Source organism: Bos mutus, chromosome 7 (genome assembly GCF_027580195.1).
Source record: "Bos mutus isolate GX-2022 chromosome 7, NWIPB_WYAK_1.1, whole genome shotgun sequence".
NCBI classification, from domain to species: Eukaryota; Metazoa; Chordata; class Mammalia; order Artiodactyla; family Bovidae; genus Bos; species Bos mutus.
This window is the reverse complement of record NC_091623.1, coordinates 26,193,658-26,211,070: the sequence shown is the minus strand read 5'-3', so window position 1 is coordinate 26,211,070 and position 17,413 is coordinate 26,193,658. Positions and strand designations below refer to the sequence as shown.

Sequence of the window (17,413 nt, the reverse complement as noted above, 5' to 3'; positions counted from 1 at the left end):
TTTATGTCTTAATTAGGGAATCTTGACTTACATCCTAGTCATGAAACTACTCCCTCTGATATATCCTAGGAGCTTTGTTATTTTGCCTTTCACTTGTAGATTTATAATACATCTGGAGTTGGTATGACGCAAGGGTCAAGTTTTTCCTCCACTGTGCTGTGCTGTGCTTAGTCGCTCAGTTGTGTCTGACTCTTTGCAACCTCATGGACTGCAGCCCGTTAGGCTCCTCGGTCCATGGGGATTCTCCAGGCAAGAATTACTGGAGTGGGTTGCCATGCCCTCCCCCAGGGTATCTTCCCAACCCAGGGATTGAACCCAGGTCTCCTTCATTGCAGGTGGATTCTTTACCAGCTGAGCCACCAGGGATGCCCACTTGATAAACTGATCCAACTCAATTTATCAGGGAAAAAAGTAAACCCCTTTCCTGTTGCCCCAGAACACCTCTTTTTTAAGATGAATTCAATGTCCTTATATATGTAGGTCTGCTTATATTCTCTTTGTTCTAGCCAACTGATCTGTCTATTCTCATACCAATTCAATGCTGTATTATTTACTGGCGCTTTACATTAAGTCTTCATACTGGTACAATAGGTTCTCCTTCCAATCTATGAGCATGGTATATTTCTCTATTTATTTAGATCTTCTTTTGTTAATAAACTTATGGCTTTTTTGTTAGAGGTCTTTTACCTATTTATTTTTTTGATCATATTGAAACAGACAAGAATAAAGGTTAAATTTTCCTAATAATCCACAGATTCAGTGCAATCCCAATTAAAATTTGAGCAGGTGTGTATGTGTACATCGACTAGTTTATTCTAAAATTTACAAGAAAATGCCAAAGAATAGCTAAAACAACTTAGAAAAAAAAAGTGTAAAAGAACTCATTTTAAACATATTTACAATTTTTAAAAACTCTGAATTTATCAAATGTTTTGCAAATGTTTTAAAATTTTGAGAAATGTTCAGTATCTTAAATGTGACTCTCATACAAGATTGATGCAAATATACTGCAGAAAATGAGTTGGATGAAATGGCTATGGTGAAACTAAAACAAAACTAGATTAAAACTAAAATTACTTGAATTTTTCAAAGACTCCTGAAATCATCCTACATGACTTATGCTATAAACTAAGAATAGAAACAATTTTTTTGGTGACCTCTGATAATTTGTGATATATTCATCCAAGTCCTAGGAGAGGTCAGGGCTAGAATTATGGTTTTGAAAGCAAATAACATCTATGTTGGAAGTTAATGCCCTGAGAGTGGAACCATGCCAAGTGAAAAGAGTATAAAGTTGACAGAAATGTGAAGAACACTTTCTGTTTAAGATAAGCTAAGAAGAAATCCATGATGGAGACAGAAGACCAATAATAAGAAAAGCAGGAAGAGAATCAGGAGGAAACGCTGTCAAGGAATTAGACTCAGGAAGTTGTGAGTAGTTAAGAGTAACATACAAGCAGAAAAAGTTAAGTAAAATGAAGATCTGAAAAGTGTCCATTAGATCTAGTAGTAAAGTTGGAATTAATCATCTTGAGAACTACTTTAGCAGAAAGAGTGAAAAGATGATAAAATGGAAACCATGAATGTATGTCCTGGTTTGATCAAGAAAAGAGTTTGTCGTAGTCAAGAGGGAAACAGGGCCACAGGGATTTTAAAGTTTTAAATTTCAGAATAGAATATACTTTAGTATGTTACAGGTTACAGGGAAGGAGCTAGTCAAGAATGAGAGGTTGAAGAGGCAAGCAATAATTAATAGACAAGTTGATAAGTAGGGTATAGGTTTTAAGCAAAGATGGAGAAATACTGACCTTAATCAAGATCTTTCATTTTCTGAGACTTGGACAGAATTGGTTATGGTGGGCACAGATAAAATGTTGTAAGTGAGGGAAGAAGAAATGTATCAAAGAGGACACGGCTCCCCAACCTTCTTTTCATAGCATGGCATACATAGAAAACCATCCTAGTTGTGATAAATGGTTAAAGCTGTCTGTAGCTGGAAGTGATGGACCTCAAGATTTTATAACTCTAGATTTGGGTGTACTCAGATATAAGTAACATTGATAGTACCTTAATACTATCAATTGATAGTACTGATAGTACCTTAATCAATACAGCTATTTAAATACCTCACTTAATTAGAAGTCCGGAGTCCGGCAGTTCCTGGGTTTGTACAGTGGATCTACAGCATCATCACGAGCCCAGGGCCTCTCCATCTCTCTCCCCAACTATCCTGTTGGTTGGTTTTGGTTCTTAGGTTTGCTGCCTTACGCTCATACCTTACATCCGTATCAGCCTCCAAAGCAAGGAGGAGAGAGTAGAGGCAAAGACAGTCTTTCTTCTATATAAAAAGGAGGAAACTTTCCCCCAAATCCTTCCGATCTTCCTCCCCAGCAGACAAATTTTATTATGTTGGCCAGAGGGGTCACATTGCCAGATGGTAACAGTAATGCCGGGAAGTGAAGGGAAGCATCTGGTGTCCCCATTCTGAGGTGGGAGACAGGCAAGTAAAGAGGAGGCAGGAGGTCAGGAGGAAAGGGCTGTTCAAGCCGAGGCCCACCCTCCTTTCTGTCCCTCTCTTTAGGAACATCTGAGCATTGGTTGCCTATTATGTCACCTTGGAGGCATCATCGCTTTGGTAAAAGAAGCTAGTTTAGGTGTTCTCGTATTTTATAGATTTTATTATTCTTGTTGCTTGCCTTAAATGCTTGGCATCATCATCTCCATCAGTAAAGTTATAGGTTTAACAGATACAGCTCTTAGTGATTCTCAGTTTTTGAAGTTTTTTTTAATCTATGTTTTGTTTTGACACCCTTAAAGTACTGAATGGCATTTTTGAGGAAAAGTGGATCACAAGTTTGTTTAGAAATCATTGATTCTAAATCATTAATTTACTAAATTCTTACCAAAATGTTTATGCCCTTCCAATGGAACGTAATTGGTATAACCAAAGTCTATATGGGAAAAAAGTAAAAACAGAAAACCTACTTTGAGATATTAACATGTTTGACGATAAATTCCATCTCTCAGAAAATGTTTAATTAAGTCAGGAGAATAAAGGAATGTTTCATTTAATTAGAGAATAAAGATGTAAAACATGAATTAGAAATGTGAAGCATATTTTTATTAAAGCATACTATGTTTTAATTTTCCTTCTAGATTATGGCATATTTATAATTAGGAATCAGCCTCCTCACGTTTATCATGTGCCAGAGGAAGCTGAAAAAAAGCACCTCTTTGTAGAATATACAGATCAATGATTTTATGTTAAATGTTTTATTGCATTATTGGATTTTTATCTGTTAAGTTTAGTAGTATAACACAATCATACTCCAATAATAAAAAAAGAAACATTAACTTTTTAAAAATTATTAGACCGTCTGTGTTAATACTGTGCTGGAGAAGATAATGAAGATTTTCCAAGAAGAAGAATCCATAAGGCAAAACAGAGAGGAGAGTGAAAATTTTAGAAATGCCTTTTCGGAGCCTGTGCTTTCTGAGCCTCTGTTTCCCGAAGGTGAAATCAAAGCGAAACCTTACAGGTCACTACCGGAGAAGCCAGACAGTATTTCCGATCGCCCCAAACTTCCTGCTAATAAGTTGAGTAATAAGATTCAGGTTTTACATTCTGTGTTTGATCAATCAGCTGAAATGAATGAATGAACAAATCTGAACTTAAATATCACTGAACAGAGCTTAAGCATTATCTAATGACATAACTCGGAAACTAGTTTTTATGTTCTGACTGCTCTGCTTTGAAAAAAAATGGGGGCGGGGGAGGGACTATTGCTAAAATGTCATTCTCAAGTATTTATATGGTAGAGAAAATAAAATGAATCAATGTTGACTATGTGATATGTTTTAATGAACAAGAAAATGTACCCTTTGGTGAATTAGACTCTATGCAGTGGTTTATAATATGCACATGTTTATAATACATTTATGTTTATAGTAAAGACTTGTTTAGAGTATCTTTCCAATTATTTATCTGGGAGGGAAAAAAACCCTCCCTATTAAAATGCTACATATCTTTTTCAGAGATAATAAAAGGATATATATTTTCTATCTACAGGCTGCATAGTTTGAGTTTCCCTATTATCAGTTGTTTTAAAACTCATCTATAACGTTATGAAGGACTTGACATTCATAGATGTAAATTTATATTGTTTACAAATCTGGTGAGAAGATGTCTGTATTTGAGAATGGGATGTGACATGACATCTTTATTTCCGCATCTAGAGGAACAAATTAAAAACCAGAAACCAAGTCCATGTTACTCATTGTTGCCACTGGATCCTCAGGAAAAACTGCTTCTGTGATTGGTCCCACAAACCAGGGTCATGGTTTTTGCCTGCTGGAGGTACTTTGGTTTCTTCCATGCATTTTCAATTCTGGACATGTGTTAAGTCATGGGAGGATCAGTGCCTGATATAATAGACTGGGATGTACCCATTCTAGAGATGGTACATTTTTTGTACCTGGTGGGTAACTGCTGCTGTAAATAGTATTTATAAAAAACCCAGGCCTGGCTCATAAATAGTCTATTGAAAGCAAGTGTTGGCATATGGGTAGCATGTAGCAATATATCGGAAAAAATATAATATATAGCAAAAGGCTCTATAAGCACAGCCTTAATGATACCTATTTTATTCCCTTATTATTTTTACAATAGCCAAGAGAAAGGATCCAAGTGGACCCCTTAGAATACTAAGCCTTAATTCAGCCCTGTGTCATTAAGAAGATTACTGTGGTTTGAGACTAAGTTCCAATATTGACAAAAAGCTTTTCTCATTCTGAATTCATAATCTGTTCCTCATAGTTCTTTCTGGTCCCACTTATTCTCATATTCCACCATGCGCTGCTGAGTTTTAGATGATCAGTACCCAGGGTTTTATAATACAGCGTGGGCACGAGGCAACCAGAGGAGTGATGGCCATAAATAGCTGGCATAGAAGAAGCAGGGTGAACTAACCTACACAGGCCTGCGAGCTCAGAAGAAAAGACTGAGGAACAACACCCTATATCTCTGCTCTCTGTGATATTTGGTTGTACATACATGTGCAAAATTCTATACAAATAAAAAATTTTTTAATGTTATTTAGAAATTTCATTTGGCTCTCTGAACACATTTCACATCTCTTATGGCTAGCAGCAACTGTCTCCTCATTACTTTGAAACTGTCTACCATGACCTGAGAGAAACTGAGCTGAAGTTTACTTGGTTTCGCTGTCAAGCAAGTTGTTTCCTATTTCTAAATTCAGCATGTACACTGATCCCATTTTGGGAAGTATTTTTCAAGTGTAAAAGGCCTGCTATATATTTGGAAAAACTGAATAGTTAAAACTTAAGTATTTCAATGTGTTTAAATTTTACCTTAAAAAATTCTAATAACCATCAATAGGTGGGGTGGTGAACGCATGCAAAAATGAAACAAGACTAGAAGAATGCTGATGACTGTTGAAGGTGGTGCTGGGAGTTTATTATTCTCTTCACTTTGTATACATTAAATTTTTCCATGATAAAGTCTACTATCTCAAGTAGGGATTTTTCCCCTAAATTTTTCTTTGTAGATCTAATTTTTTTTAACCTTTTCTTCACTCTGGTTACTCCAAATTATTTTTATCCTTCTTCAAATGCACATTTCAAACCTATAACCTTGAGGTTCCAATCAATCCAGAGGATTGGCTGAAAAGTATTCTATAGATCCCGATGATGATCCTTACATCACACTAAGTACATGTGCTTTGGAACCTTTCACAAATATGACTGTTAAAGATGAAAAACGTGCTTGTGTTGGAAAAAGTTAGTCATCTTTGGTACTCAGCAAGGTTATTCTAAAACTACTTTCGAAACATACACAACATTTTTCATTGCCATTAAGTTTTATCAGAAGGAACTCGGAATTACTTTGAAGATTCCAGTAGCATAATAGTCAGAGTCACACTTAAAAGGCTCATTAGAAAGAGTCACATAAATATTCCCATTGTCCACTGTCACTGTGTGAATCCTTTGCTTTATTCCTTTGGAGCACCACATGGGTTTTGCTGATGGGTCTTTAGGATCTATAGACTGATACAGTCCTTCTCCTGTTTCCAAAGTAATTTTGTACTTATGCCAGGGGCAAACTATACATGCTCGTCCATCAAATTCCTGGGGAAAGAAATAATTGACTTTATAATATGACATTTCCAGTGTTGACAATAAATCTCAGACTCAGAACAGAATTTACTGCAGAAGAACCAGGCTGCAAAACAGGCTTCTCTTTTTACCTCCCATTTACCAACTATTCAGCATAAGGCAGAACCTAATCTTAGCAGTCATCAAGTTCTTCTGCAGTTGATAAGAAACCCAGTGTGTTAGAGCTCTATCAGAAGATAACCATCCCAGGCAACTACCCCATGTGACCCCAGTATGCTGTTATCTGTTAGATATTATGTCACTTCTGTGACGGAAATGGGGCAAGGGCTTCGAGTGCTTCTAAATGAGTCTTCACTAGCTGGTGGAAGAATGGTAAGCCTCAGATATAATTTCAAGAGAGGTTACTAAAGGCATAAGTGCATATATTAACTAAAGAGCAATTTATGATCCAAAGTAGTTCATTTCAAACTTTTAGCTGTCCTAAAGCAGTGCTTCTAAAATTTTAAAGGACATGGGAATCACCAAGATCTTGTTTAAATCAAGCCCTTGTTTAAGCTCAGTAGTCCTAGAACAAGCTGCAATATTTGCATTTCCAAGACACTCCCAGGTGTCACCAATGCTGTTGGTCTGTGAACCACACTTTGAGCAGCAAGGTTTTATAGCTCTCATGATGGTCTGAAACTGAGGGAAATTCTTCCACACTATCATCCAGATGCTGACATTTTTATCTCCACACGAGAAGTGCAGAAATGCTGTTTCGTACCACCTCTCCTCTTCTGTCAGCAAACATTTTCATAACTCATAAGTTCATGTTCATAATTTAAGCACACATCTTTTAACATGAGGACAGGTCTGGAAGTAAGTAGATATGAGTTGTATAGCGAGTGGAACACTAAATTTAAGCATGTACTTTGTGCCAGAGACATAGAGACAGAGAAGGGAGAGAGAGATCAGTTTCATGAGGTAGAAAAGAAGAAATCAGGCAGCTAGTTTGGGAATGCAAGTAAGTAAAACAGTGCCCCCATCTTCCCTGAGTTAAGCCTTCAAAGTGTTCTTTCTTTCTTAAAATATATATATTGATATTTTTATTATATCATAAAAGTAATATATACACATTGGAAAAATTCAAACTATGTAGAATTATAGAAAGTAATTTTTTTTTTAATGAGACCTCTTTAGACCTATTATTCTTTGACTTGCTTTTCTTCACTCAAAAATATACTGTTGACATTCATGCCGCATTAACTTACTGGCTGTATGCTATTCCACAGGCCTCCCTGGTGGCTCAGATGGTAAAGAATCTGCCTACAGCGTGGGAAACCCTGGTTCAATCCTTGGGTTGGGAAGATCCCTGGAGGAGGGCATAAAAACCCACTCCAGTAATTCTTGCCTGGAGAATCCCCATGGACCGAGGAGCCTGGTTGGCTACAGTCCATGGGCTTACAAACAGTTGGACACGACTGAGCAACTAAGCACAGCACAGCATACGATTCCACAGCATGGCGAGTCCTAGTTTAAACTGTTTCCTCTTGTTAAAGCAGTTAAATTTCCTTCCATTTTTCATTACAATGAATAATACCACAATGAACTTCTTAAATATGTACTTAACAAATGTTTAAGTGTATATATACTTCTATATGTGCATATACTTAAGAAGTATATGCACATATGTAAGCATATATATATACTTTTGTACAATAATATGCACAGTACATCTTTCAAAGTATATTTACTAGGTCAGAAGACATGTATATTTCTCATCTTTACCTATAAAATGGTTTTCTTTACATTGTTAGTGTTGTGAATTTCTAGAATATTGGTAATTATACTCAAAGCATGAAAATATAGTTCAAACCCAAATATAAATTGTTTGTGAATAGAGACAGTAAATATAATAGGAATATAAATAGGAAACATCTGAATTTGTTGAAAACAGATTTACTTTTACATACCTCTATTTCTCCCAAATGTAAAGGTCCTCCTGAGTCTGCAAAGAAATTGAACATACATCTGGTCACTAAGAACTGAAATTTTAATAGCTTTCTGGACAGTAAATAAATACAAGGTTTACAAATGAAAAACAAAATCTTACGGTAACAGCGAATATCCATAGCATGAAATTCTCCTTTGTGGTAGAAAATCACCACTTCTCTGTCATGGACAACAGCTGTTATTCTTTCAGATCTTTTAATGTCTTCTTCTCTACCCACATAGACAGAAGCATATTGCTCCTTCATTTCAGGATCTTGTTCAGAGCCACCAGGATCCATGCTAGTGGAACAACAACAAAACCACACACACACACAAAAAAAAAAAAAAAAAGGAAAAAAAAAATTGCAAGTGGTCTTCACTAGTTTCATTACACTTAACTCACAGAGATAATCATAAGAGAAGTTTGATTTCCCTGAGACTGATGGAGGTACTTTTAAAAATACTGGATTATAGTCAGTCATGATTGTAAGTTAGAACTCTTAAAGCCTGCCAAAATTAGGGAGGACTGACCACTTTTAGGCTGGACTTGTACTTGATGCACTTCATTGCCTAAGGTAGATATTTCAGAACTCCTGATAGATACTGAAGTCTCACTATCCTTTTATTCCCTCTCAAATTCAATGCTAAACAACATCTGCATATTATCAGTGTTGTTTTTAGCTTTTGTTGAAGTTAGGATTTTTCGGCAAGGGCCTAACAGAAGCAGAAGAGATTAAGAAGAGGTGGCAAGAATACAAAAGAACCGTACAAGAAAATTCTTAATGACCCAGATAACCACGATGATGTGGTCACTCCCCTAGAGCCAGACATCCTGAAGAGTGAAGTCAAGTGGGACTTAGGAAGCATTACTACGAACAAAGCTAGTGGAGGTGACAAAATTCTAGCTAAGCTACTTCAAATCTTAAACCAAAATGCTGTTAAAGTGCCGCACTCATTATGCCAGCAAATTTGGAAAACTCAGCAGTGGCCACAAAACTGAAAAAGGTCAGTTTTCATTCTAATCCCAAAGAAAAGCAGTGCCAAAGAATGTTCAAATTACCATACAATGACACTCATTTCCACACCAGGAAGATTTTGGTCAGAATCCTTCAAGCTAGGCTTTAGCAGTATATGAACTGAGAACTTCCAGACGTATAAGCTGGATTTAGAAAAGGCAGAGGAACCAGACATCAAAAGCTAGGGAATTCCAAAAAAACATCTACTTCTGTTTCACTGACTATGCTAAAGCCTTTGACTGTGTGGATCACAACAAACTGTGGAATATTCTTAAAGAGATGGGAATACCAGACCACCTGACCTGCTGCCTAAGGAACCTGTATGCAAGACAAGAAGCAGCAGCTAGAACCAGACATGGAACAATGGACTGGTTACAAATTGAGAAAGGAGTACGTCAAGGCTGTATACTGTCACCCTCGTATTTAACTTATATGCAGAGTACATCATGTGAAATGCTGGGCTAGATGAAGCACAAGCTGGAATCAAGATTACAGGGAGAAATATCAATAACCTCAGATATGCAGATGATACCACTTTAATGGCAGAAAGTGAAGAGGAACTAAAGAGCTTCTTGATGAAGGTGAAAGAGGAGAGTCTAAAAGCTGGCTTAAAACTCAACATTCAAAAAACTAAGATTGTGGTATCTGGTCGCATCACTTCATGGCAAATAGACAGGGAAAATGTGGAAACAGTGTCAGATTTCATTTTCTTGGGCTCCAAAATCAATGTGGATGGTGACTGCAACCACGAAATGAAGAGACACTTGCTCCTTGGAAGAAAAACTATGTCAAGCCTAGACAGTGTTTTAAAGCAGAGACATCACTTTGCTAACAAAGGTCCATATAGTCAAAGCTATGGTTTTTCCAGAAGTCTTGTATGGATGTGAGAGTTGGACCATAAAGAAGGCTGAGCACCAAAGAATTGATGCTTTTGAACTGTGGTGCTGGAGAAGACTCTTGAGAGTCCTTTGGACTGCAAGGAGATCCAACCAATCCATCCTAAAGGAAATCAGTCCTGAATATTCATTGGAAGGACTGATGCTGAAGCTGAAACTCCAATACTTTGGCCACCTGATGTGAAGAGCTGACTCACTGGTAAAGACCCTGATACTGGGGAAAATTGAGGGCAAAAGGAGAAGGGGGTGACAGAGGATGAAATGGTTGGATGTTATCACTGACTCAGTGGACATGAGTTTGCACAAACTCCAGGAGATAGTGGTGGACAGAGAAGCCTGGCGTGCCTGGTCACAGAGTCGGACACGACTTAACGAATGAACAACAGGATTCTTCGACAGTCTGAATAATCTTGAACCTCTTGGTTAAAAGGTGGCTAAGTTGGTTTTGCCTGGTGTAGACAGCCAGCTCATACAGATCAACCAGATAACCATATTCTAGTAGGACGCAGAAGTGTGAATGGATGCCTTTAATTTTCTTAATTCACATAGAAAATGGCATTACTTTCTTCTGTCTTACTTGGGCATTCAAAACAGTGACTTTCTCTTCAATTTATAGAAAGAAGTATATAAATTTTAGAGAAATCTGTAAGGTATTCTAAATTTTTTTTTTCTTAGCACAGATATTCAGCCTATTTGAGAACAACCCTTTCAAAGGGATCTTCTATATACTTCAAGAACATAGCCATGGTCTATTAATTTCATATGAGAAAGAAACATCAAAGATATATCATTGTCAGGGGTTTCAGGCCCCATGTAGAGGATTTCCCTGAGGGCCTCCCTTATGTTGGTATTTTTATTTTTTCTATGATAGTTTCTAAGTAAAAGTGTATATCCTGTTTTGCCAAGAATTTCTATATTTGTTTCCTTTATCTCCTAATAATTAGAGCAATGGTTAACAGTGCAAACTTCAGGGAACAAATATGACATCTCTGTAATTTCCTAAACTTGATTAGTGTAGTGCTTTCCTTTATTCATTGAATTCAAAGTTCCTGCCTCTCCTCAGTAAGAAAATTGAGTGAGGCACAAACTCAATTTGGGCTGATGAACTGGAATGAAGGAGCCTACAGAAAAGAAATAAAGAAGGATGTGCTAAGTTGCTTCAGTTGTTTCCGACTCTGCGACCCCATAGACCACAGGCCGCCAGGCTCCTCTGTCCGTGGGATTCTCAGGACAAAAACACTGGAGTGGGCTGCCATTTAACTCCCAGGTTTTAGGTTTGTGCAACTATGTGGTTTGTGATTGTGATTGGGCAGACTGAGAAAGGAATGATATTTTGAAAGAAAGGAAAATTAAGGAACTAGTTACATTTTGTACAAAGTGAGTCTGAGGTACTCAAGACATATCAAGTCAAAAGTCAGATATATGAGACTAGAGTTGAGCCTCACTAGAGAAATAAATTTGGAAGTTTTCAAACTACAGAATTCAACACAATCACTTGGAGTGGGAGTGTCAATAGGGAATGAGGTCTAACAATTTCTGAAGAACATCCAATATTTAGACTTTGTGGATTAGCCATGCTTGACCAGAGGCTGGATTGCAACATTTCTAAACAATTATCTGGTTTTACTTGATTTTGGCAGGTGCCCAAAGTATACAAACTACTCAGATGGTAACATTTACCTCCACACTGCTGCATGTGCCGTCCTTATCACATTTTGAGACAGAACAGAAGGGCAATAATGATAAAAATGGGGACAGACAGATGAATTGAAAAGAGGAAGGGGGAATAGGCTGAAGAAAAAGAAAAATATGGAATATGCAACACATATAACTAACAAAGGATTGATTCAGAAAACATGAAGTATTCCTATAAACAAGAAAAGGCAACCATTATAAAAATGGGCAAAAGACACAAACATTTAAACATTTCACAGATGAGGAAATCTGAATAGCCAGAAATCACATGTAAAGATGCTCAACCTAATTGGTAGGAAAATGTAAAAGAAATATAAAGCAAAGTCAAAATAGGATACTGTTTTCCATCCACCAGACTGGCAAAAAATAACAAGGATTGGCAAGGATATGGAGCAACTGTTAGTGATGACATCAATTAGAGGTACAACAATTACCTAGCAAAGCTGAACATATTCATGACCCAATAATCCCACTTCAGATATATTCCATAGACATGTGCACAGGTGCACCAGGAAAAATGCACAAGAATGGTTATAACAGCAAAAGATAGGAAACAAGTCAAATCTATCAACAGTAGAATGGATGATTTTTATGCTCATTCAATGGAATATTGTGCAGCAGTGAAAACTGTATGGCTGTGTCAAGTTGGATTAGTCAAAACTGTAACTTTAAACAAAAAAAATTTTAAGAATTCAGAGTATGCTTCTATTTTTATAAAGTGCCAAAAGAGGCAAAACAAAACAATGTATTATTCGTGGATAAATTTATATAGGGAAAATGTACAAAGAAAAGCAAGGGAATAATAAACACAAATTTTAAGTGTTTATCAATGTATTACATTTACTCATATTTAAAATTACTTTTTTCCCCCCAAATTTAAGTGGTATCCTACTTTATGTAATAAATGATCCAAAATCCAAGAAAAGGGATAAAATGGTACTTTCTGTCCTCAGAGAATGTATATGTAAACAGATCATGAATAGACTATTTGAAATTTTTGTACAGCTTATTTCAAGACTTGCCATAGAGGAAGAAATAAATCTATAGTTCTCTTACTTTTCTTTTTCCAGGCAACAAATAGAAAAGAAATACAAGACTGAAGCAAGTACCAAAATACATGAGATATGGATTAGCACCAGAAGTTAATTAAATTCTATTGAACTCCCAAATAAATGAGAACCAAACACTATCCTTTCTCGTTTCAGTCTCTTGGAGACTTTGCAGGGTTTCCCCCCCAACCAAGGCAAATTGTAGGGAACTTTGCATGGGCTGATAAGAAATGAGCAGAGAAAGCTGGGGCTAAATGATAAAGGTTTCAGAGAAATATGATCAGTTTTGCATTTTGCTTAGAAAAGTATTATCTCATCCTTCAAATAATTGTTCCCTCTAAGCATCATAGGTGGTACTATTTATGATATCTGGTGACTATAATTAACACCCATATTATTCTTAATTAAATAATGTGAATATCACAGTCCATTCAGACAGCAATACAAGTCACTTTTATTCACTTTAATTACTGTTACTTTGATGCACTATTCATATACTCCTACACATTTTCTCTGTGTTGAGTCAGCTTTAAGATAGTAGACTCTTAAAGTAAGAAAATGAAAAATTAAACTGCATTACTCAGTATGGGAGCTAGAAGAAAACTGCTTAAAGAAATGTTGAGCATTTTGTTCCACGGTTCTCTTCAAGAGATATTTTTTGGACTGTACCTAAAATTAGGTTTCTAAAGGTGCTAACATCACATAAAATTACTGATTAGCTAAATGAATCCTCTGTCTCTATTAGATACCTTTCTGGCATAAGGAATCTTTTCAGCATAACTTAAGTTTCTATAAGACAGTGGGGACAAAAGAAACATGAAATTAAAGGAATTTCTTCTTATTCTTGAGCACAAAAGCATAAAGTTGCTTTTACTGAGTCTGGGGACTTGACCTATACTTATCAGAATGCAAAACTCCAAGGTGACACCTTTACTTTAGGTTCAGAGACAAGAAATGCCATAGCTTTAGACTTCTTTGTCTGGCAGAATAATAGATAAAACTAGCTACCCTTTAGTGATTGCCAACTGCTTGGACTCTGCATATATGAATTCATTAATCCCAAGAAAAAATGCCTATTTTCCAGATGAGGAAACTAAGGGTAAAGGACTTTAACAAAAGCTTGCCCAAACTCATAAAATCGCAGTGAAGATTCAAACCGAGATCTTATGTCTAAACTTTGTGAACACTGATATAAAAATCTTACCATTTTATCTAAGTAGCATCCACGGATTTATAAAAATAGGTGGCATGCATATAAACTATCTTGAAGGTACAAAACCTTTTAGCAAAGATGTTTGTGTGTATACTCCACATATACATATCCTTAGATGATGATCCTGAATTTTTTTTAATTTAGGAAAGCCAATGTGCAAGACTTGTGTCAACAAATGTTTAAAACAAAATCTGTTCAGTTCAGTCGCTCAGTCGTGTCCGTACCTGCGACCCCATGGACTGCAGCACTCCAGGCCTCCCTGTCCATCACCAACTCCCAGAGCCTACTCAAACTCATGTCCATCATTTTGGTGTCCGTACCTGCGACCCCATGGACTGCAGCACTCCAGGCCTCCCTGTCCATCACCAACTCCCAGAGCCTACTCAAACTCATGTCCATCACTTTGGTGATGCCATTCAACCATCTCATCCTCTGTCCTCCCCTTCTCCTCCTGCCTTCAATCTTTCCCAGCATCAGGGTCTTTTCCAATAAGTAGGTTCTTCGCATCAGGTGGCCAGAGTATTTGAGTTTCAGCTTCAACATCAGTCCTTCCAATGAATATTCCCAGGACTGATTTCCTTTAGGATGGACTAGTTGGATCTCCTTGCAGTTCAAGGGACTCTCCAGAGTCTTCTCCAACACCACAGCTCAAAAGCGTCAATTCTTCAGTGCTCAGCTTTCTTTATAGTCCAACTCTCCCATCCATACATGACTACTGGAAAAACCAATAGCCTTGACTACATGGACCTTGGCTGGCAAAGTAATGTCTCTGCTTTTGAATATGCAGTCTAGGTTGGTCATAGCTTTTCTTCCAAGGAGCAAGTGTCTGAATCGCCAGTCCAGGTTCGATGCAGGATACAGGAAGCTTGGGGCTGGTGCACTGGGATGACCCAGAGGGATGGTATGGGCAGCGAGGAGGGAGAGGGGTTCAGGATTGGGAACAGGTGTACACCCGTGGCGGATTCATGTTGATGTATGGCAAAACCAATACCATATTGTAAAGTAATTAGCCTCTAATTAAAATAAATAAACTTAAATTAAAAAAAAAAAAAAAAAAAGACCCAGCGAAGCAGCTGTTAAAAGCAGAGACATTACTTTGCCAACAAAGGTCCGTCTAGTCAAGGCTATGGTTTTTCAGGTAATCATGTATGGATGTGAGCGCTGGACTATATAGAAAGCTGAGCACAGAATTGATGCTTTTTAACTATGGTATTAAAGACTCTTGAGAGTCCCTTGGACTGCAAGGAGATCCAACCAGTCCATCCTAAAGGAAAGTAGACCTGAATATTCATTGGAAGGAGTGATGCTGAAGCTGAAACTCCAATACTTTGGCCACCTGATGCAAAGAACTAACTCATTTGAAAAGACCCTGATGCTGGAAAGATTGAAGGCGGGAGAAGGGGATGACAGAGGATGAGATGGTTGGATGGCATCACCTACTCAGTGGATATGAGTTTCAGTAAACTCCAGGAGTTGGTGATGGACAGAGAAGCCTGGCGTGCTGCAGTCCATGGGGTCGCAAAGAGTCAGACACGACTGAGCAACTGAACTGAACTGAACGGAAGCCGCAGGTCCGGGGTGAGGACCAGCCTTGACGATGAACAAGCTCGATGGGCCCGCAGTGCCCGGGCGGAAGCCTGCGCTGGGGGTTCATGGTTAAAGAGAACAGCGTCTAGGGCGGCGAAGCCGCAGAGCTCAAAAGAGCCAGGAGGAAACTCAGCACTGCAACCGCGAACCCACTCTCGGTCTCCGCCGCCGCCGGAAGCCCGAGCCCCGGGCCCTCCGCCCGGCCGGAAGCGGCGAGTCTCGCGAGCCCCGCCCCGCGCGCGGCCGCCCAACCCCGCGCCAGGAACAGAACTTACCTTCCCCGGAGTCCCTGCCCCACCTCCGCGAGACCCGGCCGCAGCGCCCCCGCGTGAGGATACTGAGCCGGCCGGGACGCCGGCGGCCGCGTGGCTCTCCGCGTGATGGGGCGGGGCGGGGAGCCACCGCCCACGTGACCGGAGCGCGCCCGCCCCCGGGGCGGCCTCTGAGGCGTCTAGGGCTGCTGACCGCGGCCGCCGGCTCGCCGCGCTCCGCCGGGATCTCCGAAATGACCGTTTCGGTCGTGTGTTTTACAGATGTGGGCTCCCCCACTTCATTTTAAAACGTTTGTTGAGCTCACCACATTTATCTAGATTTTGAACTCACCCAGGGGTCTTCCTTCTAGAAATTTACTTTATAAAATATTTACTAGAGTTCGTCACTATTCGTATGATCTATGTATAATGGTGTTTGTTGAACTCACTCAGGGGTCTGTCTTCTAGAAATGTACCTCATAAAAATATTTAGAGTTTGTCATGATGCATATAATCAATGTACAGTGGTGTTTATTGAACTCACCCGGAGTGTGTCTTCCAGAAATTTACCTCATAAAAATATTTACTAGAGTTCGTCACAATGCATATAATGTATACTGCTGCTGCTACGTCGCTTCAGTCGTGTTCTACTCTGTGCGACCCCATAGACGGCAGCCCACCAGGCTCCCCCGTCCCTGGGATTCTCCAGGCAAGAACACTACAGTGGGTTGCCGTTTCCTTCTCCAATGCTTGAAAGTGAAAGTGAAGTCGCTCAGTCGTGTCCGACTCTTAGCGTCCCCATGGACTGCAGCCCACCAGGCTCCTGCGTCCGTGGGATTTTCCAGGCAATAGTACTGGAGTGGGTTGCCATTGCCTTCTCCAGCATATAATGTATAATGGTGTTTATTGCCAGAAAAGTGACAATAACTCAAATGAGCATCAGCTGAGAAGTGGTTAAATACAATGTAGACATGTGAATTACTTTCTAACCACATACTCACCGGCACGATTCATGATGTAATGAATGAATTTGTTACAAAGTGTGGAATACTGTGTAGTATGCTTTCTTTGTGGTAAATAAAAGTTATTTTCTAGATACAAATAATGTAGATATATGCACATAAGCTTAAACAATTGGGTCTTTAAACTTGGCGGGGGTGGGTTGGGAGATGGGTTTCACTCTCATCTTTTGAACTTTGCAACTTTGTTTTTTTCTATTTATATTTCTGTGAGGAAAACAAAACAAAACAAAACAAAAACCCCCACACATGCATGTGTTCAAAGTTGGAAGCTAGATGAGTCTGATAGGTTTTTATTTTTTTAACTGGAGGAAAATTGCTTTATAAGAATCAGCCATATTATATGTATATCCCGGCCTTCTTGAGCATCCCATCCATCCCCGCTTCCCACCCCTCTAGGTCTTCACAGGGCGTCAAGCTGGGCTCGTGGTATATAGCAATTTTTCACCAGTTATCTCTTTTACACGTGGGTGTAACTTTCTCCTTTTGTCCCAGTCTTTCCTTTCACTGTGTCCTTAAGTCCCTTCTGTATACCTGTGTCTCCATTCCTTCCCTGTGAATAGGTTCATCAGTATTATTTT

General features: G+C 38.7%; 2 protein-coding genes across 3 annotated transcripts in view; one reads left to right on the top strand and one right to left on the bottom strand.

The window, feature by feature from the left end:
* SPATA9 (spermatogenesis associated 9) overlaps positions 1-5,304 on the top strand; it is a 60,620-nt gene extending 55,316 nt beyond the window's left edge. For both annotated transcript variants that reach the window (XM_070373156.1, XM_070373157.1), the window contains one exon: positions 3,373-5,304. In XM_070373156.1, the coding sequence (XP_070229257.1) occupies positions 3,373-3,660 (288 nt within the window). In that variant the 3' untranslated portion in view covers positions 3,661-5,304. The remainder of the gene's footprint in view (positions 1-3,372) is intronic.
* A 144-nt stretch (positions 5,305-5,448) lies between these two features.
* On the bottom strand, positions 5,449-15,957 carry RFESD (Rieske Fe-S domain containing). The gene is made up of 4 exons (XM_070373158.1): positions 15,838-15,957; positions 8,228-8,406; positions 8,088-8,122; positions 5,449-6,147 (listed from the first exon to the last, which is right to left on the bottom strand). Exons 2-4 carry the CDS (start codon positions 8,403-8,405, stop codon positions 5,884-5,886), a joined length of 477 nt encoding a protein of 158 aa, XP_070229259.1. The 5' UTR covers position 8,406; positions 15,838-15,957; the 3' UTR covers positions 5,449-5,883.
* Positions 15,958-17,413: the final 1,456 nt, after the last annotated feature.